Source organism: Pelophylax lessonae, assembly GCF_965119305.1.
Source record: "Pelophylax lessonae genome assembly, chromosome: 5".
Taxonomy (NCBI): domain Eukaryota; kingdom Metazoa; phylum Chordata; class Amphibia; order Anura; family Ranidae; genus Pelophylax; species Pelophylax lessonae.
This window is the reverse complement of record NC_138772.1, coordinates 546159385-546185355: the sequence shown is the minus strand read 5'-3', so window position 1 is coordinate 546185355 and position 25971 is coordinate 546159385. Positions and strand designations below refer to the sequence as shown.

The 25971-nt window shown below is 43.6% G+C and overlaps 1 protein-coding gene across 1 annotated transcript in view; it reads right to left on the bottom strand.

Moving 5' to 3' along the window:
• LOC309555534 (cytochrome P450 2C29-like) overlaps positions 1 to 25971 on the bottom strand; it is a 73374-nt gene that overhangs the window by 11729 nt on the left and 35674 nt on the right. Inside the window, exons 4-7 of the mRNA XM_082257601.1 lie at positions 16534 to 16694; positions 9570 to 9743; positions 3760 to 3901; positions 472 to 659 (exon numbers count right to left, since the gene is read on the bottom strand). Of these exons, the coding sequence (XP_082113727.1) occupies positions 472 to 659; positions 3760 to 3901; positions 9570 to 9743; positions 16534 to 16694 (665 nt within the window). The remainder of the gene's footprint in view (positions 1 to 471; positions 660 to 3759; positions 3902 to 9569; positions 9744 to 16533; positions 16695 to 25971) is intronic.

The window sequence follows — 25971 nt, the reverse complement described above, 5'->3', positions numbered from 1 at the left end:
TCACATCATAGGGTCTTAGTGGCAGTAAAATCATGTAAATGTCTGTGACACAAAATGGAACTTATTTATCTGGCAGTAGATGTTGTAATAACGTGTAAGAGTATAGAAACAAGGAAAGTTTGAAAGTGAACAGGTGCCGGAACAGAAAGAGAGACTTGTTTCTTATTGGCTTTTCTACCCAGCAGTATATTACATTCTGCTAAGGTTAAAAATTAAACGAAACAAACTCAGAATTAACAGGCTGCATGACATCTAAATGAGAATTTGCCATGTGTAGCACAAATAAGTGGTCTTATTTCTGACTGGCAGAAATCCAGCATGTGCTAATACTCCCATATCCTACAACTCTACATACAGATTTTATTGATTTTTGTTGTTCTTTTTTATTTTTAGCTGTATCACATCACTGTTTCCCTTATTATATGCACAGTCTGCCAGAAAGATGGGCTGGTGTATGTCATAGTCATTTACCTTTGGGATGACGTATCCGTGGAACTTGATATCTTTGGTCACGGCATGGAAGAGAGCAGTTGGTGCAAAATCTAGAACTCTCTGTATTTCATGGATGACGGCATTGGTGTACGGCAGTTGTGGTCTGTCTTCCATCCCAGGCAGACGCAATAACTGCGTCACCTCATCAATTTCCTGTTGGACCTTTGCTGAAATATGAAAGGATTTACCTGTGATTCCAGAAATCTTCTATTTTATAAGGAAATTATATACTTTAAAAAAAAAATGCACAGAGCTGCAGGAGACGACTAGTTGTTTGATAGCTGCATGGAGATAACTGATGGAGTTCTGAGTCTTGCCAAGTACTGGGCAACTGTATACGGTAAGTGGTACTCATCCATAGTCACTCAATATTACAATAGTGTGCTACCCTTCTCTTTCAAGACCATCTATTACTGGCAAGCATTGGCCAACAAACTCCATGTTGGAAGCACACATTCATGTGCTTGGCAATACTCAGAGCTCCATCAGTTGTCTCCATGCAGCCATAAAACAACTAGTTGCCTCCAACAGCGCTGGGCAGTTTTTGGCCGGAGACGGTGTCATGACTAGGTGGGTCACCAGCAGGAGGAAGGAGATTCTGGTTTCTCCATATGGATCTGTAGTTATCACTAGAGGGATTACCAGCAGGAGGAAGGAAGTCCTGATTCCTCTACATAGATCTTTATATCACTAGAGGGGGTCACCAGCAGGAGGAAGGAGATCCTGGTTTCTCCATATGGATCTGTGGCTATCACTAGAGGGATGACCTGCAGGAGGAAGGATATCCTGATTCCTCTATATAGATCTTTATATCCCTAGAGGGGTTACCAGCAGAAGTAAGGAAGTCCAGATTCCTCTACATACAGTCAGGTCCATAAATATTGGGACATCGAAACAATTCTAATCTTTTTGGCTCTATACACCACCACAATGGATTTGAAATGAAACAAACAATATGTGTTTTACCTGCAGACTTTCAGCTTTAATTTGAGGGTATTTACATCCAAATCAAGTGAAATGTGTAGGAATTACAACAGTTTGTATATGTGCCTCCCACTTTTTAAGGGACCAAAAGTAATGGGACAATTGGCTGCTCAGCTGTTCCATGGCCAGGTGTGTGTTATTCCCTCATTATCCCATTTACAAGGAGCAGATAAAAGGTCCAGAGTTAATTTCAAGTGTGCTATTTGCATTTGGAATCTGTTGTTGTCAACTCTCACTATGAGATCCAAAGAGCTGTCACTATCAGTGAAGCAAGCCATCATTAGGCTGAAAAAACAAAACAAACCCATCAGAGAGATAGCAAAAACATTAGGTGTGGCCAAATCAACTGTTTGGAACATCCTTAAATAGAAAGAACGCACCGGTGAGCTCAGCAACACCAAAAGACCCGGAAGACCATGAAAAACAACTGTGGTGGATGACAGAAGAATTCTTTCCCTGGTGAAGAAAACACCCTTCACAACAGTTGGCCAGATCAAGAACACTCTCCAGGAGGTAGGTGTATGTGTGTCAAAGTCAACAATCAAGAGTGAATACAGAGGGTTCACCACAAGATGTAAACCATTGGTGAGCCTCAAAAACAGGAAGGCCAGATTAGAGTTTGCCAAACAACATCTAAAAAAGCCTTCACAGTTCTGGAACAACATCCTATGGACAGATGAGACCAAGATCAACTTGTACCAGAGTGATGGGAAGAGAAGAGTATGGAGAAGGAAAGGAACTGCTCATGATCCAAAGCATACCACCTCATCAGTGAAGCATGGTTGTGGTAGTGTCATGGCGTGGGCATGTATGGCTGCCAATGGAACTTGTTCTCTTGTATTTATTGATGATGTGACTGCTGACAAAAGCACCAGGATGAATTCTAAAGTGTATCGGCAATATTATCTGCTCATATTCAGCCAAATGCTTCAGAACACAGTCTGCAGTTAAAGCACATCTTGTTTGTTTCATTTCAAATCCATTGTGGTGGTGTATAGAACCAAAAAGTTTAGAATTGTGTCGATGTCCCAATATTTATGGACCTGACCTGCCTGTGGACATTTTCGCTGCTTTCCTCTTCATTGGACAGCGGCCGGTATCACAGGGCTGGATGGGGGTGGAAACTGCTGAAGTTAACTTTTCACATTAACAGGCTGGTGATTGGTTGCTAGGATCACCCGGCAACCAATCACCTGCTGTTTGATGTGAAAGTTAACTCCAGCAGCTCCCACCCCCATCCAGCCCTGTGATACCGGCCGCTGTCCAATGAAGAGGAAAGCAGTGAAAATGTCAGCGGGCCGGGTGCACGTGAATTCATCACGGGCACTAAAGGGCTGGACATTTAGCAGGGCAGTATTTTAAATATCAAACAAAATGATGCAGCGCAAATCCTAATAATAATGATGCATAAAGAAAAGAGTCCAAAAAGATGAATAGGATAAGTTCTTAAGTCCTCTCGGTGCTGGAAAAGGATGTAGGAGACAGCGACTCCACACAGTGATCTCCCTCCACCAAAAAGCACACATATGCCCTCACCTCATATTTGGACCACTGTTTTACCAGAGGCCAAAATTCGCTGTATGTATCCACATCAATCAGCAGGCATCAAATATGCAGGCATGTACCTCTTGATAACTAAGGACCAGGCAGAACCCATATGCCAAATGCCCCAGGTGATAGTATTCACAGAGGCTCCGTGGAGTATATGTTCTGGGATTTCTGCTGTGTGTCCCGGGTCAGTGTTCAGCCAGCATTTCCATCTACATTTAGTTTCATCTACCTGTCTGCGCTGATTGTTTTTTTGTCTAAGTATTTTAAATATGAAATTGCAGCAATATGACCTAACACTAGTCAGAGGAAAGTTCAAAACTAACCTTAGAAAGAATAATTTTACCAAAAGTGTAGCTGTTGCTTGGAATAGATTTCCAGCAGGGGGGGGGGGGGGTGAGTCAGTCAACAGTAAATTAATTCAAATATGCGATGGACCGCTTGGTCTTTTTTCTGCTGTGGCTTTTCTATGTTTCTATATATTTTTCTAGCACCTCTTAGGTCAACATTATCAACTTTGAACTGCAGCCAATTCTTTGTTTGGGATGTAGTGTTGGATGAAATGGGCAAGGGTTACATAGTTACATAGGTACATAGTTAGTTAGGTTGAAAAAAGACACAAGTCCATCTGGCTCAACCAATAAAAAAAAAAAAAACAGTACAAAAGGTTGGACTATCTGACCGACAAACATAACAGAACGTTCTGAAATCTGTGGGGGTTATTACTGATCTTACCCTGGACATCAGGATAGTGAGCTAAAAAGACTAGGCAGAATTTCAGGGTGGAAGCGGTGGTCTCAGAACCTGCTGCTAACAGACCCACCGACACCGCCACCAGGCTGTCATCACAGAAATCTGGGTCCTCCTCATTCTCCACCTGAAGAGACAGAAGGGGGGGATAACATCAGGAGAAATAAGCAACAAGCATGAGCCAAATATTATAACAGGCTTATCTTGGGTCTTTCTGCCTTTAGTTTTTCCTTCAGCAAGTGAAATGCTCTGTTGGGTTGAGATCAGGTGATTGACTCAGGCCATTGCAGAATATTCCACTTCTTTTCCTTCAAAAGCTCCTGGGTTGCTTTTGCAGTGTGTTTTGGATCATTGTCCATCTGTACCGTCCAATCAACTTTGCTGCATTTGGCTGAATCTGGGCTGACAGTATATCTCTAAACACTGCAGAATTCATCCCGCTGCTTCTGTCTTCTGACACATCATCCAAAATGTCGTCCATCATCCAAAATGTCTTTGTATGCCCAAACCCTAAAAAAACAACCCCACACCAAAATTCCCCCTTCACCAAATGATTTGGACCAGTGCACAAAGCAAGGTCCATAAAGACATGGATGAGCAAGTTTGTGTTGGAGGAACTTGACTGGCCTGCACAGAGTCCTCACCTCAACCCGATAGAACACCTTTGGGATAAATTAGAGTGCAGACTGCAAGCCAGGCCTTCTCTCCAGCATCAGTGCCTGACCTCACAAATGCTCTTCTGGAAGAATGGTCAAACATTCCCCTAGACACACTCCTAAACCTTGTGGAAGCCTTCCCAGAAGAGTTAAAGGTATTATAGCTGCAGAGGGTGGGCCAACTCAATATTGAACCGTACGGACTAAGACTGCAGATTGCTGCGTGTGACATAAAAAGTTGCAACGACCGCCACTCTCTCATACTGGTCACTGGAAGTTCAACATGGCACTTCATGGCAAAGAACTATCTGAGGATTTGAAAAAAAGAAGTCTTGCTCTACATAAAGATGGCCTAGGCTATAAAAAGATTGCCAAGACCCTGAAACTGAGCTGCAGCACGGTGGCCAAGACCATACAACGGTTTAGCAGGACAGGTTCCACTCAGAACAGACCTCGCCATGGTGGACCAAAGAAGTTGAGTGCACGTGCTCAGCGTCATATCCAGAGGTTGTCTTTGAGAAATAGACGTATGAGTGCTGCCAGCATTGCTGCAGAGGTTGAAGGGGTGGTGGGTCAGCCTGTCAGTGCTTAGCCCATACGCCACACACTGCATTAAATTGGTCTGCATGGCTGTCGTCCCAGAAGGAAGACTCTTCTAAAGATGATGCACAAAAAGGCCCGCAAACAATTTGCTGAAGACAAGCAGACGAAGGACATGGATTACTGAACCATGTCCTGTGGTCCGATGAGACCAAGATAAACTTATTTGGTTCAGATGGTGTCAAGCGTGTGTGGCGGCAACCAGGTGAGGAGATCAAAGACAAGTGTGTCTTGCCTACAGTCAAGCATGGTGGTGGGAGTTTCATGGTATGGGGCTTCAGGAGTGCTGCCGGCACTGGGGAGCTACAGTTCATTGAGGGAACCATGAATGCCAACATGTACTGTGACATACTGAAGCAGAGCATGATCCCCTCCTTTCAGAGACTGGGCTGCAGGGCAGTATTCCAACATGATAACGACCCCAAACACCTCCAAGAGGACCACTGCCTTGCTAAAGAAGCTGAGGGTAAAGGTAATTGAGCACCTCTGGGGCATCCTCAAATGGAGGGTGGAGGAGCGCAAGGTCTCTAACATCCACCAGCTCCGTGATGTTGTCATGGAGGAGTGGAAGAGGACTCCAGTGCCAACCTGTGAAGCTCTGGTGAACTACATGCCTAAGAGGGTTGAGGCCACACAAAATATTGACACTTTGGGCCAAATTTGCCCATTTTTACTTAGGGGTGTACTCACTTTTGTTACCAGCGGTTTAGACATTAAGGCTACATTCACACCTGAGCGTAGCGTTTTTCGCGCGTTTTTTTACCGCGATTTTACCGCGATTTTTACCGCGATTTTTGTGCAGGCGTTTTTAGATTCAATAGAGATCAATGGAAAACGCCTGTAATCTGCCCAAAAAGAAGCTCATGTACTTTTTTGAGCGTTGGGCGTTTTGTATACAGCTTCAAAACGCTCAGATGTGAACAGGGGCCATTGAAATGAATAGGATTTGTCTTGTTGGGCGTTTTGAGAGCTGATCCTAGAGCAGAAAAACGCCCCAAAAACGCCCCAAAACGCCTACATGTGAACGGAGCATAATGGCTGTGTGTTGAGTTATTTTAAGGGGACAGCAAATTTACACTGTTATACAAGCTGTACACTCACTACTTTACATTGGAGCAAGGTGTCATTTCTTCAGTGTTGCCACATGAAAATATATACTAAAATATTTACAAAAATGTGAGGGGTGTACTCACTTTTGTGAGATACTGTATTTATAGAATCATGCCGCCTAAAAATGGCGATTTAGTTAGTCTAAGGCTGCCTATACATTATATAATTCTCTTGTACAATTTTACTTTAGATTTACCAAAACTATATAATAGGAGGTCAAACCTAAACACTTTCAATTTGTATGCAGTCAGGCAGGCCCTTCTAGTAGATGGTTGAAGGTAAATCGAAAGGAAATTGAATAAGAAAATTGTATAATGTATGGCCAGCCTAAGGCCTGTATGCTGTCATTGTGTATCAGAAGCCTTAGTGTGGCTGGTGTAGAGATTCTGAGAGTAGTCATAGGGGTTGATTTACTAAAACTAGTGTGTGTAAAATCTGCTGCAGCTCTGCATAGAGACCAATCAGCTTCCAGTTTTGTTTTGTTTTTTTGTTTTTTGTCAAAGCTTATATGAACAAGCTGAAGTTAAAGAGGAGTTCTGCCTGGGGAAAAAAAAAATTACCTTTAATATATAGACACTTACATGTCCAGGGAGCCGCCGATGTCGCCACCCCACTCGGATCGGCTGTCAGGTGCTGCCGCCGCCATTTGTCATATGGGAAACCAGCATGCTTTCTAATTGGCCCGGCAGAGGGAGAAGGAGGAGGGGGCCGAACTTCCGAGTGACGGCACCTCGGCGCTGTCTCCTTGAAGTTGGAAAGGGTACCTGTCAAAAACAGGTACCCATTCCCCCCTCCCCCCTGAAATGTGCCAAATGGGCCACTTTTGGGTGGAACTCCACTTTAAAGCGGTAGTATCCCGCTTTTTGCGACTTTTAACTACAGGTAAGCCTATAATAAGGCTTACCTGTAGGTACAATTAATATATCCTAAACCTGCACGGTTTAGGAGATATTTGCACTGCATGCAGTCGCTCATGCGAGCGGCGCATGCGCTCTGAAGGTCTGGCGGACCTTCAGCGTTCCTTGCCGGGAACTTGTCGAAAAATGCGCGGGAGTGGCGTCATTGCGGGTCCAGCCAATCACAGCGCCGGAGCCGCCGAACCCGGAAGAGACGCCGAGGGATCATGTCAGCTCCCACAGCAGTGTCCGGGGGTCCGTGTCGGGGCTTCGTTCTAAGGTAAGTGTTTCATAATGAGCTAGTATGCGATGCATACTAGCTCATTATGCCTTTGTCTTGCAGGGTTTTTTTTTTTTTAACCACTTAAGCCCCGGAGGATTTTCCTGCTAAAAGACCAGGGGGTATTTTGCGATTCGACACTGCGTGACTTTAACGGACAATTGCGCGGTTATGCGACGCTGTACCTTAACGAATTTGACGTCCTTTTTTTCCCACAAACAGAGCTTTCTTTTGGTGGTATTTGATCACCTGTGCGATTTTTTGATCACGCGCTATAAACAAAAAAAGAGCGTCAATTTTGCAAAAATAGCAATATTTTTCACATTTTTTTATATGAAATTCCCCCCCCAAAAAAATGTAAAAATCTAAATTTTTTAACATTTTCGGGCAATTTGTTTTATGCTACCTATGTTTGGTAAAAAAAAATCGCAAAAAGCGTATTTTGATTGGTTTGCGCAAAAGTTATCACGTTTACTAACAAAGGGAAAGATTTTTGTCATTTTTGTTGTTTTTTTTTTTAACGCGTAATGGCGGCGATCTGCGATTTTTTTTGCGGTACTGCGACATTGGGGCGGACAGATCGGACCCTTGACTGACATTTTTGACACTTTTGGGGTTACCAGTGACATTTCTACAGTAATCAGTGCTATACATATGCACTGTTACTGTAAAAATACACTGGTAGTGAAGGGGTTAACTTTATTTGGGAGGGAGGGGCTGTGTGTGTCCCTAGGGGCGTGCTTTCTACTGTGATTGGCTGTGGCTTGAGCTGTAAGGACACTGATCAACGGATCTACATAGTAGATCCGTGTGATCAGTGTTTTTACACCGAGGAGAATGACAGGTGGCTTGTTTACACAAGCCGCCTGACTTTCTCCCTCTCCCCCGACGAACGCCGAGTGACCGGCGGACATCGGGTCCGCCAGTCACACGCGCGGGGGGGCCCGTGACTGCGCGGGAGCGGGAGCGCGCCTCCGCGGGCGCGCGCTCGCTCCCCAGACCCTCCCAGGCTAGTGACGTTAATGACGTTAGTGACGGCAAGCGGTTAAGTATACTACCGCTTTAAGAAGCTGATTGGCTACCATGCACAGCTGCACTAGATTTTGCACTCTCAAGTCTTAGTAAATCAACCAGATAGATTTACAAGCTATTTATTTTTCACATTATATATACATTTATATAACACTGGCATACTTGCCAACTGTCCCGTTTTTGCCAGGACAGTCCCTGCAAACAGGAGCCTGTCCCGGGGTAATTTACATTGTCCCGGCAAGCGCCCGTAAATCGGGCTGCCCATAAATGCCCATTACGGGCAGCCGGTGCCAGTAAAAACAATGGTTGCGGGCCAACATCGTAACAGCACATGTGCTGTTCCGACACCTGCCGGGCTCGGGAAAGCTCGTACAAGCTCGGCCGGGTGGGCGCATGCGCAGTTACATAATGGCGCCGGCTGGCGCCATTTTTAAATCAAAGGCACTCATTCTCTGCAGCGCCTTGAAAAAATATCTGGTAACATGACATGTGAATAAAGTGTCAAAGGTGCTCAGGTGTGACCATACAAAAAAATGTAATATGTAAATATAAATAAAGTGCAAGGTGTAAATAAGTACGATAAAACCTAATTATAACAGATAGTGTAATCGTACTTATTTACACCTTGCACTTTATTTATATTTCCATATTAAATTTTTTCTATGGTCACACCTGAGCACATTTCACACTTTAGAATTGCAGGGAATTGTGATGAGAATTTTAAACTTTAGGCAGAAGTAGTGCAGCTGAATGGGAGAATTATTCCAACTCTGCTACTTTGGCCTTAAGTTTGAAATTCCCTTTTCAATCTCCTGTAATTCTCTCTTAGTAGTAGTAGTAGGCCCTATAATCTGATAAGTAGGTGCAGATAAATTATGCAGAGTGGGCGGAGCATCAGGGAAGTGGGTGTGGCAAGTAATTGATAGCTGTGCTGCAAAGTGTCCCTGGAAATTTAAATTTTTTTCAAATGTTGGCAACTATGCACTGGTATATCTGGCAGAATGGGTATATATGGTGTGTATATATATATATATATATATATATATATAGCACCATACAGAACCATTCACAGCAAACCCTGAGATCTCATCCTCTGTACTACAACCCATTACATTCACATGGCCATTCTCCAAATCAGTTCTGTTTCTGATTGGTTAGTTTATGTTGATACAGACAATTCTTATCAAAGATACTTTGTAAGAGGCGGCTGAGTGTACATACCTCCTTCATCTTCAGCAGGAAATAATCAATCAAATCTCGGGGGGCCTCAGGCTTCAGGGTGCGTTTGTGCTCCTTGATGTAATCTAGCACAAAGTTCTGCAGGTAGGAGTATTCCTTAAAGGCAAACTTTTGTACTAATGGTAGCTTGAGCAGGAACGGGGTGACATTGCAGAGCTGACCAATGAAAAAACAGGAGAAAACAATTATACAATTACAATGTAAAGTCAGGTCCATAAATATTGGGACACAATTCTAATCTTTTTGGCTCTATACACCACCACAATGGATTTAAAATGAAACAAACAAGATGTGCTTTAACTTCAGACTTTCAGCTTTTATTTGAGGATATTTACATCCAAATCAGGTGAACGGTGTAGGAATTACAACAGTTTGTATATGTGCCTCCCACTTTTTAAGGGACCAAAAGTAATGGCTGTCCCATTATCATCATCCCAATCATAAATCAAACTTTCACTTTTTAATACTTGGTTGCAAACCCTTTGCAGTCAATTACAGCCTGAAGTCTGGAATGCATAGACATCACCAGACGCTGGGTTTCATCCCTGGTGATGCTCTGCCAGGCCTCTACTGCAACTGTCTTCAGTTCCTGCTTGCTCTTGGGGCAATTTCCCTTCAGTTTTGTCTTCAGCAAGTGAAATGCATGCTCAATCGGATTCAGGTCAGGTGATTGACTTGGCCATTGCATAACATTCCACTTCTTTCCCTTAAAAAACTCTTTGGTTGCTTTCGCAGTATGCTTCGGCTCATTGTCCATCTGCACTGTGAAGCGCCGTCCAATGAGTTCTGAAGCATTTGGCTGAATATGAGTAGATAATATTGCCTGAAACACTTCAGAATTCATCCTGCTGCTTTTGTCAGCAGTCACATCATCGATAAATACAAGAGAACCAGTTCCACTGGCAGCCATACATGCCCACGCCATGACAATACCACCACCATGCTTCACTGATGAGGTGGTATGCTTTGGATCATGAGCAGTTCCTTTCCTTCTCCATACTCTTCTCTTCCCATCACTCTGGTACAAGTTGATCTTGGTCTCCTCTGTCCATAGGATGTTGTTCCAGAACTGTGAAGGCTTTTTTAGATGTTGTTTGGCAAACTCTAATCTGGTCTTCCTGTTTTTGAGGCTCACCAATGGTTTACATCTTGTGGTGAACCCTCTGTATTCACTCTGGTGAAGTCTTCTCTTGATTGTTGACTTTGACACACATACACCTACCTCCTGGAGAGTGATCTTGATCTGACACACATACACCTACCTCCTGGAGAGTGTTCTTGATCTGGCCAACTGTTGTGAAGGGTGTTATCTTCACCAGGGAAAGAATTCTTTGAACATCCATCACAGTTGTATTCCGTGGTCTTCCGGGTCTTTTGGTGTTGCTGAGCTCACCGGTGCGTTCTTTCTTTTTAATGATGTTCCAAACGGTTGATTTGGCCACACCTAATGTTTTTGCTATATCTCTGATAGGTTTATTTTGTTTTTTTTTCAGCCTAATGATGGCTTGCTTCACTGATGGTGACAGCTCTTTGGATCTCATATTGAGAGTTGACAGCAACAGATTCCAAATGCAAATAGAACATTTGAAATTAACTCTGGACCTTTTATCTGCTCCTTGTAAATGGGATAATGAGGGAAAAACACACACCTGGCCATGGAACAGCTGAGCAGCCAATTGTCCCATTACTTTTGGTCCCTTAAAAAGTGGGAGGCACATATACAAACTGTTGTAATTCCTACACCTTTCACCTGATTTGGATGTAAATACCCTCAAAATAAAGCTGAAAGTCTGCAGTTAAAGCACATCTTGTTTGTTTCATTTCAAATCCATTGTGGCCGTGTATAGAGCCAAAAAGATTAGAATTGTGTAGATGTCCCAATATTTATGGAGCTGACTATATGTCGGTGCAAAATAAAGATGCATGGTTAAACATGTCTGCAATACATGCGCGATTTCCATGCTTTGTAATAAATTTTGGGTTTACATATATCTCAGTTTAAACTCTAAACCTAAGCATTAAATGTAAAATACCATAAATTTGCGCCCGAAATTTCTAAAGCTAGCATATCATTGAATTCTTTAACAACAATTTTATAAGAGAAATACAGTGTGTTGCTGTGTTATGTAAACAAGGTATCATATGTCCAGTGATCCAGGTGTTCTGGGACACGTCCAGAGATCCAGCCATTCTGGGACATGTCCAGTGATCCAGCCATCTCTGGGATTTACTAATACTCTACTAGTGTGTGGTAGCAACGGCAACAGTCCCCGATGCAGAGACCAGGTTGGCCAGGACAGGAGGGACAAAAAATGCGGGTGTCACGCCTATATCCACGCTTTCTACAGACATGACATCTTCTTTGGGGTGCTCTTTGGGTAGGGGTACCAGGGAGGACATCCGAAAAATGCCTCTCATTTTGAATTTGGGCCACAGCACCTTCTAGATAAAGAAGGGCTGTAATGATCTCCTCCTGGAATTTTAGGAAGTATCCACTTCTTCCCGACGCTTTGTGTAGCACACAAGTGTTCAGCAGAGCCAATTGGAATAAGTATTTGTAACAGCGTCTTGCCTTACGGCAGTTAAGTACGGTGCCATCATTTGATCATTGAAGTCCACCCGTCCCATGTTAAGGTTGTATTCGTGGACACAGAGGGGCTTCCCAACAACACCAGTCGCTGTTGCAATTTGGACTGTCGTATCTGCCTAAATGGAAGACAGAACGAAAACATTCCATGTGTTCCTCCACTTCACTGCAAGCAATTTATTACACTTCAAGCAGGCTCTCTCTCCCCGTCTAAGTTGGGAATCTACAAGCCGTTGGGGGAAGCCCCGGTGATTAGGTTGCACGATGCCACATGCGCCAATTCCAGAATCAAAAAGGTGACTAAATAGTGGCTTCACTTGTGTAATAATTGTCCACGTATAAATGGTACCCCTTTGCGAATAAGGGTGACACCAAGTCATAAACAATCTTGCCACTGCTCCCCATGTAGTCTTGGCTATCTTTTCCCTTGTAAACCTGGAAACTACATATATAGCCTGTTGCCCTGTCACAGAGCTTATACATCTTGATCCTATATCTGGCACGCTTGCTGGGGAGAAACTGTTTGAAGGCAAGGATGCCAGAAAATGTATTCAGGGACTCATCAACACAGACAGCTTGTTGGGGGGTATACAAGGCTGCAAACTTTTGGTCGAAGTGATTTACGAGGAGCCGAACTTTGTGGAGCCGGTCATATCCAGGGTCACCCCAAGGACAACAGAGTTCATCGTCACTGAAGTGCATGCTCGTATCTAGTCCTGGCCATGGCAGTAGAGAACACGGGCATATGATGAATTGGGTCAGTGGACCAATATGACGGCAACTCACACTTTTTAGTTAATGCCCATGAGGAGGGATAGGCCCAGAAAGGATTTAAATTCAAAAACAGTAATACGTTTCCATGCAAATTCTCTGGCAAGGGTCAAATTTAGATTTGCCACAATTAATTGATCGGCATATACAGTAAATTGCTTTTGGTCCACAATAGATCTTTAAAGATCTTCCCTGAAAAACAGCTCATAAAAATCAAGGGAAGTAAAATCGGCTGTTTCCTCCTTTGTTGGTCAGTGAATGAGGGAAGTACGGGAGCTGCAGAATCTGTGGGCTCCCAATCAGGATTGGCAAGCGCATCAGGAAGGACACTATAGGCTCTACGGGCCTGTCTTCCAATTATTGGTGGCTGCAGGACACTACTTGTGCTAACCACCGGACCAGATTGAACTGCACTTATGGGACTCGCCACGTCACCAAGTGTTACTGCAGTGCTGGATTGACTACAACCAGGGTGTACTAGGCCACTGGTGCTTGCCGGTTCACCAGAAGGTTGAGAGGCACTAGTACTGACACTCTGCTGCAAACGACAACCCTGCGATTGTTGCACCTCAGCAGCATAAGAACGGGGCCGGGTATGCCTGACCTTAGCAGGGACCACTACTTCATCATCAGAGCTATCTGTCAGGGTGCCACTGCTCTCTACAGGTTTGAATACTGAGCCTGATTCTGACCGTGAGGCTTCCCCATCGCTCTCATAGGTAATGCTCACCATCGTGTAGGCCTCTTCACTGGTGTACCTGTAATCTGCTGATACTGCACTTCTTGGGGGATGGGCAGAGAGGCTAAACGCAGGTGCTGACAGGTGTCGGGGCTGATCTTGCTAATGCTGCATTTTGGGAACACTATACTAAACTATTGGGGACGCTAATATAGTTCTGATCTGATCAAAGATATTGATCCGTTCAGACACTATACTAGTAATGGAGGTGTTTAGTGTGTGTGTGTCACTGTCAATAAAAGGGTTAAAATGTATTACTAAATATGCAGCAGGAAATCTGACGCTGTCCTGGATTGACAATAACTAACGTTAACGCTAACTGATGTCATCTGTGACACTAATACAGTGATCAGAAAAAGGATCTGTACACTATAATAGTGACACAGGGCAATGAAGGGGTTAACTGGGGGTGATCAAGGGGTTAAATATGTGACTATGTGTACTGGTGTCAGTGTAGTGCTTGTGTACTCACAGTAGATGTTCTCTCCTCTCACGCTAAACCAAAAAGGGCTCCAGGAGAGAAGATTGCATCATTTCCTGTGCCTGTGTTTACATTACACAGGCACAGGACGTTCTGCAATTGGTCAGAACTGATCACCCGGTCCAGGCCAAAAACCATTGGCCTGGACTTGATGACTGATCGGTTCTGAACCGAATCAGCACATCGCGGGGACAGTGGGCTCGCGCGCCTTCAGCCCCGCGCACGATCAAAGTGCAGTTACGTGGGTTCGTGCAGCCGAGCCACTTTGCCGCAGTAAAACTGCAGGGGGTAGACGGCAACTGGTTAAAACAATAAGCAGATTGCTAAAAAACCACTAGAAATGAAAAAACATGAATATCATATTCTGAAGCATGAAAATGCACACACGTGAACAAACAAAACCAGCACTGATAAAATTAGTTGATACACCATCAGCAGAAACCCTGATGCGTTTCAACTATTTGTAGTCTTCTTCAGGGGGTTAACACAAATCTCCACAACAAAAACATGAATCAATCATTTATCGGGTACAAGAACACTTACAATTTGAAAACAAATGGATATCAAAAGAACAAGGATATGTAAGATGCTTCTGGAATAGGCAGATGCACCATATATTGCCCCTCAAGGAGTCCCGGTAACAGCACAAGGGATATTTCTGAACCCCTCACCATATAGAATTCTAAAATAATGAACAAAACTGGGGTACTGAAAAAGGGCGATTGTGTTCAAAGTTACTATTCATAGTATTAGAAGGGAAATAGTGTCAACACAGGATGACACTGTGGACACTTAGATTAATACGTGCCACGTCCTAGTCAAAATGTTTATAGAGGGAGTAGGAGCAATGGACTTTATTGGCACTCCTGGAGCTTTTTGAGGTCACGGCCGTTCCAGCCGGCGCTCTCCCCGGATACATTTGAATCTGTTGAATAACATTTACAGGAACTGGTGCCTTACTTACCAGTAAAAGTCTCCTTGTTATACAGCAGAATATTCGCATACAAGTTACCTGGCTATCCGGGGTGGTTGCATCTTATTATATATTTTGAGGGAATGCTGAATTGCCTTTTCCGGGACTTGTTTGTGATTGCATTTATGCACAACAATATCCAGCTATATATCTCGTGACCTTACCTATACTGTATAGCCTGAATGGATCAAGGACCGTGTTCCTAAATATCCCCCCGCCTCCTTTATTCACACCCCTCTCCGTTGTGTCCGGAGTGTGTTTTTGTTGGCATTTTTCGGACAGCTGCTCCTTTTTGTCTGCTTCGCGGACACAGGCATTTGCACCTTTTTAATAGAAAACAGTGCCTTTGTGCACTATGCTACCAACATTCCTATATTGAATTGTTCAGCTAATATTTAAACTCCTGAAGAAGCGCTAACCGCGCGAAACATGTAGAGTTTGTTTCTGACCGAATTCAATATACAAATACCAAGCCTCCCTATCTCTACCATCGATGGACTTGCTCACAAGCTTTATACCACTATATCAGAAATAGCCTCAGGGCTGTTCCACAACCTCCAGTTTATATAGATCCATCACGGTATATTTGGTCCATGTAGATGGTTTTAGTGGCCATGGTTATTGAGGTTATATATGCCTTTTTAAATTTATGTCTTTTGAATTGAATGTGATTGTCTTTTGATTTGTTTTTCATGTTTTGCACCTGTGGTGGTACACATACGCATATATGTTTTTTAATGATTTCTCAATAAAATATTTCTATTTTTATGACGTAATTGTCTGGTTGTCAGTGCCAATAAAGTCCATTGCTCCTACTCCCTCTATAAACAATACTATTCATAGTAAATAGGTACCTTCATCCCATAACATTAAATACCATGGAAACCATACCTGCTAAACCTGAAGGAAAAGCATCTATGGATGGGGAAAAAGGAATGAAGGGGCCATGGGGATTTTAATGGTACCGTAATCATGAAAGTATGTTCTAGTATTAAAATAATTAATTTTTTTGGGTTACAATCAATAATTAAAAACAATGATTATAAATAGAAATCATGATAGCATTGAACAAAAATGAACAACAATTCATTCCAAAGAAGTCCGAAAATGGATGGTTCCGACGCGTGGTATTTTTTACATTCATACTTTTTGTGGTATCGTAAAGACCTAAATCTTAATTTTTCCCCACTGTTGTTGGCCATGCTCAACTATTTTGATAAAATACAATACAGGAAGGAAACATTGACATAAAACAGCACTAAAATTTTAAGCTAAGTATAAGTCACTCAAGAGAACCTAGTAACATGCACTACTGGTTTCCTCCAGTGGCCACATCATTGGAGGTGCTAGTGGAAGGAAGGAAGGAAGACAAATCCACCAATGATGATAACCTACCATGTGCAACGGGGATGTAATATTCTTAACGTGTCGGGAGGTGTAAGACATCAGATCATGTAACTTTGGGTCTTCGTAATTAAAATGTTCTCCAAACAGCACCGAACTGATAATATTCCCAACAGCGCTGGCAATGATCAGTAGCGGATTAAACGGTTTTCCTGAAATAGAAAAATTAGGTAACTTTTAGACCTTTAGTTTTTCTTTTACAATTTTCTTTACAATTGAAAGAATAAAAGTCATAACACTTGTCTGAAAGGGACAACTTTGCCACTGGGCCCATTTGGGCCCATGGGGATAGACAAAGCCATCATGCCTATAATTCTGAGGCACTGCAGCAATTTTAGATGAGAGCTTAGAGTTAATCACACTTAGACTTGACTACTGAAAACTTTTCTCATGGAAGAGAAATTGGGGATGATTTACTACAACTGGAGAGTGCAAAATCTGGTGCAACTGTAATCATCTTCTAACTTCAGCTTGTTCAATTACACTTTAATGAAAAAAATTGGAAGCTGACTGGTTACTATGCAGAGCTGCACCAGATTTTACACTCTCCAGTTCTTGTAAAGCAACCCAATGTGTTTAGCTCGTTGTTCAGTCTAGCTCTGAGGTAGACCAGATTTTAAGGATGACCTAAGGTTGACTATCAAGCCGATGTTGGTCAGGCTGCAAATGGTTACTTTCTGGACATGAATAGATGTTTTGGAATGAGACAGATGTAACAGATCATCGAGGTAATAGTGGATATTCCATGTTCCATTTTATTGAATTCCCATGAATGCCTCTAGGAAATAGTTTAAAAGTACCCACATTTCTGAAATGTTCCCTATCCAGACTTGCCTGAAACCTGCAAGTCTTGCCTGACCTTGCAGGCCTGGACAGCCATCCCTTCAAATACACTTGGTGGATTCAGGACCAGCAGAGGTGGTAGCCTTAGAAAGATTTTCACTGGAATGCCTTTCCAGGTACTGTATATAAGATTTTTACAGCTCTTTCTGGTCAATGTCTTCTGGCCTAGAGTTATGTTGCTTTTTAGGAAGTCTTCAGTCCTGTAGAATCATCGAAGATTTCCCCTAATAGCCATACTGATAGTCTCCAGCTTGTCATTCAATAAGGAGCAGCCTTGAAAGGGTATTTCCCATCACCATTGCTTTGAGGATGAATCCTCCACCCACAGCTTGAGCCAGAGCACCCATTTGGCTGTCATGGACCAGAACATTGTTGTGGCACACAAGAACGTGCAATAAGCCACCACTGTATCCTCTTTAGAAGAGTCTGCCAATACAGCCCCTCTAACATGATTGGTCCAAACCACCTTTGGCCACTGATGTAAGGGCAACCACTGGATAGCAAGATCCATCTGAGGTTAGGTAGATCTCTTCAATATCTAATGCCTCGTTTCCACTGAGTGGTACGGTACGGTTCGGTTCAGTACGGTACAGTTTGGTTCAGTACGGTACGGTTCGGTACGGTACACATTGCTTTTCCACTGCCAATAGTACCCTTTTCATGATAGGCGTGGTGTAGCTGATCACAGCAGGAAAGCTGTGATAGACGATTCTCTGTCAACCAATCAAAGTTCTGCAGAGTGTAGCTCCACCCAGTTGGTACGGGTCTAATGTGCTTGGTACCCCAACGAAAGGGTACCAAAAAGTGGTACGGTACGGTTCGGAATTAGGGTACCATTCATAATGGAAACGGCATAAATAGCGTACCATACCGAACCAAACCGTACCAGAAAGCTCAGTGGAAACGCGCCATAAATCTCTAAGGCATTTGAGAATATCCTTGACTGTGAGAGAGAATCTAGAAAGAATGTAACATGTCTGGCAAACCTCATGGAGTGAGTGTAAATCGAATGTAACATGTCTGGCAAACCTCATGGAGTGAGTGTAAATCAAGCGTAAGGAAACTAAAATCTTCCTTTTTCAGCAGCAAATGGCATGTGCAGAATGATGCTCATTCTTGGCTACCATCTTCTTAGGTTCTCTGTCTTTATATATGAATACCCAATGTTCATCCAACCAGCTCCCAAGTTTCTGGTCAATCACAGCTAATATTGTCTTCTACACAACTTACGTTCTTCACCAGAATCTACTTATTAAATACAGAGTTGTATAAAGTACTCGAAACCCATACTTGAGTAGAAGTGGAAGTGCTGGATCAAAAAGTGACTTGAGTAGAAGTACTAAAGTATTCAACATTTTTTGTACTTAAGTATTGCAAGTAGTTTTTTTTTAGATTTTGCTACTCAAGTACTGAAAGTAAAAGTACCAGTAGTTTTGAAAAAAAAAAAGCGAATCAAGTACTGAAAGTAAAAGTACAAGTACTGTGTTATGTAGTTATTAAAGAAAGAAGTCAAAAGTTTGAACATCATATTGTTTTTTATTATTTCAAATGTAGCTTTTATTTATACATACAGTAGCATTTATTTTCGTATGCGCTGATCATACACATGTTTTGAGCTTCATGAAACCTGCCATCTACTGTTCTGGCAGTGGTAATTTTTATAATAGTAACGAGTAACTATGCAGCACAAAAAAAATATCGGAGTAGAAGTATTGAAATCATTGAAAAAATGTAGTGAAGTAAAAGTGGAAGTAGGAGAAAAAAATTCTACTCCAGGAAAGTACAGATACTGTCTTTCGGTACTTAAGTACAATAGTGAAGTAGTTCTACTTAGTTACTATACATCTCTGATTAAATATATGATAAAAATATTTATTAGTAACCCCAAAAATACCCATCTTATCTTGGTGCAGTCATGTATGGTCATCCCTAAAATATAAGATTCCCCCCCAAATGCATCCAAAATAAGCTCACTTCTGTGATGAGACAGCTGAGTGATTTCAGACTAATGGCTACAATTATTCCTATAACAAGAATGATTATTTTTAGGGAAAACTAATTTTCCACAACCTTGCATCTCAAAACAGGACTATAAGTAGCCTTCTACCACTTAAATTGGACCTCCCAGTATCTTTTCAAGACTGCGTGAATAAATTAAAATGTCACAGTATACAGCAACAGTATTGTTTTTCAGAAAAGCTCCACCTTTTACAATTAAAAAGGCAACCTTGAGCTCCAGTTGGTGACAGCAACACATATTAACATGTGTAGCACCCTCCTAGGTAGGTGCTAGGTAAAGCATATATTTGGCCCTGTTCTGCTTATCAGGAGGGCCTGATTTGTTAGTTAGCCTGTCACATGCTTCCAGGTGTGGTCTGTTGAGTCTGGGGAGTCTCACCACTGTATCTAATGAGGGATCTTGTTGGACAGTGGAGGAAATCCAGCCAATAGCGCACCAGGGTTAATGACTGTCCCAGTGGGTGGGCATTGCTGCAATGCATCCTGGGATTGGGAATAAATCCTAAGGAAGCATGTGACAGGATGTCTTTTGGCGGGAGCAATGTCCCAGGAGGGGGTGACGGCTGTCTCTCCTCCTGCTGAAGTGAGGAAGGTGGTCCAGGCAGTCGGTTTAGGGACCAGGGGTTGAGCTGTGCTGCAGAGCATCCAGTGTGTGCTGACCGAGTGAAGCTGCTGGGCAGAGATCTTTAGGAAAAACAGTGTCGTGAGTACTCAAGATCTGCCCAGGGGTCTGCCTAAGAGAGGGGGGCCACTCCAGAAAGGTCAAGGGGATCAGAGAGCCAGCTAACCCAGGATGTTGCAGTAAAGGGGGTGCCCAGTTGTGAAGCCCTGAAGAATAGGGAGTAAAGAGGGCGCCAGGAAGGGCCCTGAAGTGTCTCAGCAGTACAATCTGCACTACAAGTCAGCTACCTCAGGAAGGAGTACCTTAGGGAGCTTAAAGCGGAGTTCCGGGCACAAAAACTATATTTTTTTTTGTGCCCCTCCGCTAGGTACACCTCACCTGCAAAGGAATTGGATAGTTATTTTTTTTTTTTGTTTACTTACCTTGTAATTGAAGATCGAAGATACTCACCTCAGAGTACTTCCTCCCTCGGAGCCGCGGCTCACCCCGTCACTTCCTGTCTCGCTATGATTCCTGGGAGCTGAACGTCATAGCTCCCAGGAATCAATGCGACGGCACCGGCCCCGCTCATCATTTCCGGGCGACGCCGCACCGGAAGTGACGAGAGGGGCCGGTGCAGGCGCATTCTGGGACAAGAAGACGCGGAAGAAGACACAGAAGAGGACCGAGCCGGCTTCAGCTGCCCACAAGAGAGATGGAAACGCTGTGGAAGAAATTTTATAAGTAAGTATTTCTTCTAAAAGGTAAGTGCGAACCCGGACAGATCAGAGGCTATCCATTGTGGAATGTGCTAGCCCTGACTGTCCCGTGGGTATGTTTAGTAAAAAATTACTTCTGTGCCCGAAACTCCGCTTTAAAGGACTTTTCACAGTCAAAGATGAAGTTAAAGTAAGTGGCCTAGCCATGACCAGCATCAGTCGGCGTTAACCAGCGTCAATCAGCAGTTCTGTATAGTCCCTGCCTATTTTGTGCATAGTTCAGTTCAGAGGCATAACTAGAACCTTCAGGGCCCTGGTGCAAGAAACCATGAAGGGCCCCATGGGCCCCTGGCCAGGGGAGCACACAGGGGCCCAGAGACAGCAGAACACAAGTGAACTAGATAGGAGTGGGGGCAGCATACAGAGGAACCAATCTCCTTCATTTGCCTCCTGCAGCTACAGGAAGAAAAAGGAGGACAGTGATTTCTCTATATGCTGCCCCCGTCACCCCTCCTATCCAGGTGTACAGGGGAGCCACACAGGCCCCCTGGAGCATTGGGCCCGGTTGCAGTTGCAACCCCTGCAACCCCTGTAGTTACGCCCCTGGTTAAGTTGTTGGAGTATCCCACTTATCCCTTCTCCTGTCCAAGTTCTCAATAAACCCTGAAAAACCCAAAGAAACTGGACTGGTCCTTGTCTGAGGTAATCACACTTGGAAACATGCTTAAATGTACTACTGTTGCTAATGGTAACCCAGGGGAACCCACACTCAGAAGCTCCCTTGGGAGTAGTGCTACACATGTAAACTGCAGTGTGGTGCATAGCGGTGCCTTTCATTTTAAATATAACCTTTTTGCCACCACAATGGACCTGCCTTTTATTGCACCATAAAGCCATCTGTCAAATCATCCATGTGTTGTAGTGTGCTGGAACAAATAAAATGGCATGTGCTATAATAAAAACAGTATGAAAACGGTAATCAGCATGGATTTATGAAAGATCATTCTTGTCAGACCAACCTGTTAACATTCTATGAGGAAGTGAGCTGCCATCTGGATAGAAGGAGGCTTCTGTGGACGTGTTTTATATGGATTTTTCAAAAGCATTTGATATAGTTCCCCATAAACGCCTCATTTCCAAACTGAGGCCTGTTATCATGGATAATAATGTATGTTCCTGGATAGGAAAATGGTTACAGGGGCTCATCCAAAGGGTGTTGATGAATAGTGTCTACCTAGAATGGTCTGGAGTTGTGAGTGGTGTACCCTAAGGCCTTGTGCCTGGACCAATTCTTTTTAACTTGTACATAAATGATCGTAAAAATATGACTGTCCTCGCGCTTATGGTAAATAAATAATATATTAAATTATAGCTGCCGCTGAAAAATAAAGTGCTAGTGCCTTTAGTGTAATAAATAAACCAAAATATTCAGCGCTGCTATATCATGAATTCACAAATGAATTAATATATCCTAGAAATGTGCAACAATACAAATGTGCAAATAAATAACAATAATCGCATGAACAGAAATAGTGTTAATAAAGTCCAAAAAAGTCCTTGTGCTGTGGTGAATCAATAACCGAATCATTCAAATATGCAATCAATAAATACAAGAAATATATATAAAGTGTCCTTCAGCCCGTCGTCAGAAGAACGAAGAGGAGGAGAGGAGAGAGAGGAGCAGCGCCAGTGTCACGGTCGAGTCAGCGAGCCAGCCCAGGAGAGCAGGTAAGTGATTGAAGCCACTGCAGCACGATGACAGTGTGACCTGACCTGTAACCTGACCTGTGACATGACTTGTGACATGACTGTAACCTGACCTTTGACATGACCTGTGACATGCCTGTGACATGCCCTGTGACATGACTGTGACATGACTGTGACTTGGCCTGTGACATGACTGTGACCTGACCTGTGACATGGCCTGTGACATGGCCTGTGACATGACCTGTGACATGACCTGTGACATGCCTGTGACATGACCTGTGACATGCCTGTGACATGACCCGTGACATGACCCGTGACATGCCTGTGACGTGACCTGTGACATGACCTGTGCCATGACCTGTGACATGACCTATGACATGCCTGTGACATGCCTGTGACATGCCTGTGACATGACCTGTGACATGACCTGTGCCATGACCTGTGACATGCCTGTGACATGACCTATGACATGCCTGTGACATGACCTGTGACATGACCTGTGACATGACCTGTGACATGACCTGTGCCATGACCTGTGACATGCCTGTGACATGACCTGTGACATGACCTGTGACATGCCTGTGACATGACCTGTGACATGACCTGTGACATGCATGTACCATGACCTGTGACATGCCTGTACCATGACCTGTGACATGCCTGTGACATGACCTATGACATGCCTGTGCCATGACCTGTGACATGCCTGTGACATGACCTGTGCCATGCCCTTACCATGACCTGTGACATGCTTGTACCATGACATGTGCCATGCCTGTGTCATGACCTGTGCCATGATCTGTGACATGCCCTTACCATGACCTGTGACATGCCTATACCATCACCTGTGACATGCCTGTACCATCACCTGTGCCATGCCCTTACCATGACCTGTGACATGCCTGTACCATGACCTGTGCCATGCCTATACCATCATCTGTGCCATGCCTGTACCATCACCTGTGCCAAGACCTGTGCCATGCCTTTACCATCTCCTGTACCATCACCTGTGCCATGCCTATACCATCACCTTTGCCATGCCTATACCATCATCTGTGCCATGCCTATACCATCATCTGTGCCATGCCTGTACCATGACCTGTGCCATGCCTATACCATCACCTGTGCCATGCCTGTACCCTGACCTCAAGGTCACGCAATTTTTTACTGCGTTTTTTGCTGCGAAGCAATACCTATTACATTTTTCTTTTTGCGCCCCCCCCCCAAAAAAAAAATTTTGAGCACCAGCCGCCACTGAAAACAATACATCATATTTAGTGTCCAAAATGTATAGCAAAACGTCCATGCAATGAAGAAAGGGAAACAAGGCTGTGTCCAAACAAAATCCTCAATAATAATGTGAAATATATTGGATGAGAGATTCAAGGAGCCACAAGTCCCAGCATGTAGGTATAGTTGTCACATGAACCAGGAATGTTGGAGATAAAAAAACACCCATGTGCAGGTCACCACAGAATATAAATAAATAGGTTGGCAGCTTACCAGAACAAGTGGGTCACTCAAATTAATGAGTAGACCTATATGAGCTTTGGATGGTAATACCAAAAACGACCACAGGATGTCACCTCACCAGACAACTCAGATCAAATATCCATATAACATGTGTAAAAAAATTATGACAGGGACATAGCGTAATTCCATAAAAAAACAATCCATTTATTAAGCTAAAAAGTATCAAACTCACATTTCAGATGAGTATCACAAGCGTTGGAAACAAAATGCCAGGGTTAGAAGAGAGCAAACATCTCCTTGAACATGGCAGATCGTAGGAGTCGGCTGTTGGGGGCGTGGTAGCGTCACGTCTGACTCACCCGACCGGTTTCGTCACACATTTGACGTCATCAGGGGCGTGATTGTCAGACGTGACTCCACGCCTATATGCCCCCATAATAGAACGGCGGGCGGAGCCACACACATTCATTGTAATTCGACAAAAAAGAGCAGAAGTAAGCACCATGATGAACTGATAGAAAACAGTTTTTTTATTGCGTTTACTAACTAAGGGAAAGATTTTTGTCATTTTTTTTTTTTTTTACGAGTAATGGCGGTGATCTGCGATTTTTTTTGCGGGACTGCGACATTGCGGCGGACAGATCGGACCCTTGACTGACATTTGACACTTTTGGGAGTACCAGTGACTTTACTACAGTAATCAGTGCTAAAAATATGCACTGTTACTGTAAAAATGACACTGGCAGGGAAGGGGTTAACTTTATTGGAGAAGGAGCGGTTAAGTGTGTCCCTAGGGGTGTGCTTCTAACTGTGCAGGGATGTGGCTGTTTGTGTAACTACAGAGAAATACGATCCTGCATAGCAGGACCGTATGATCTCTGTTCTTACACAGGGGAGAATGACAGGCAGCTTTGTTTACATTAGCCGCCTGCCTTTCTCCCTCTCCACCCGATGATCACGAGTGACCGGTGGACATCGGGTCCGCCGGTCATACGCGGGGGGTCCGCGAACGAGCGGGGGGCGGGAGCGCGCCTCCGGCGGCGCGCGCTGGCCCCCTAGAGCCTCACAGGCTAGTGACTTACCCCTACGTCACTTTGCCTGCACGGGGCTGACCGCCGCAGTATATGTACTTGCGGCGGTCGGCAAGCGGTTAACACTATTGCTGTGCATGCGATTATTGCTATTTATTTGCACATTTCTAGGATATAATAATTAATTTGTGAATTCATGATATAGCAGCGCTGAATATTTTGGTTTATTTGTACATAAATGATATAGAGGTTGATATAAATAGTTCAATCTCAGTGTTTGCTGATGATACAAAGTTAAGCAGGGTAATAACTTCACAGCAAGATACAGAAATTTTACAAGAAGACCTCAATAAAATAAACAGATAGACAATCAATAAAATAAACAGATAGACAACTACATGGCAAATGAGGTTTGGAAAATAAAAAAAAATGTACTTGGGGCTTAAACTATGAATGCAAATTACACACTAGGGAGAGAACCTTGGGGGGAATCCAGAATGGAAAACAATCTGTCCTAGAAGATCAAAGGCTCAGCAATAGAATGCAATGCCAAGCGGCGGCAAGCAAAGCTAGCAGACTATTAGCATGCATTAAAAACAAGATTTACTCCAGAGGTAAAACTATAATCCGGCCACTTAATAAAACTCTGGTTCCGCCACATCTTGAGTATGCCGGCCAGTTCTGGTCACCACCGGTCCTCAGGAAGGATGTGCTGGAACTGGAGAGAGTCCAGAAAAAGGGCAACAAAGCTAATGAGTACCTTCAGTTATGAGGAATGATTACAAGCATTAAACATATTCTTCCATAGAAGAGACTCCTAAGAGGAGATGTGATAGCGATTTACCCAGAGCTGGGACAAGATCATCTAGAGCCCAGGGCGAACATGCCAAACTGTGCCCACCCCCCCCCCCCCTTCAAGATGTATAGGCGTTGTGTCAGCAAAAATCTCCCCACAAAAACTGAGCACTAATTTGCATGCTCACCCCCTAAGCATAAATTCCCCCTCCTGCAAGTACAAATCAACCCCCCTGCTGAA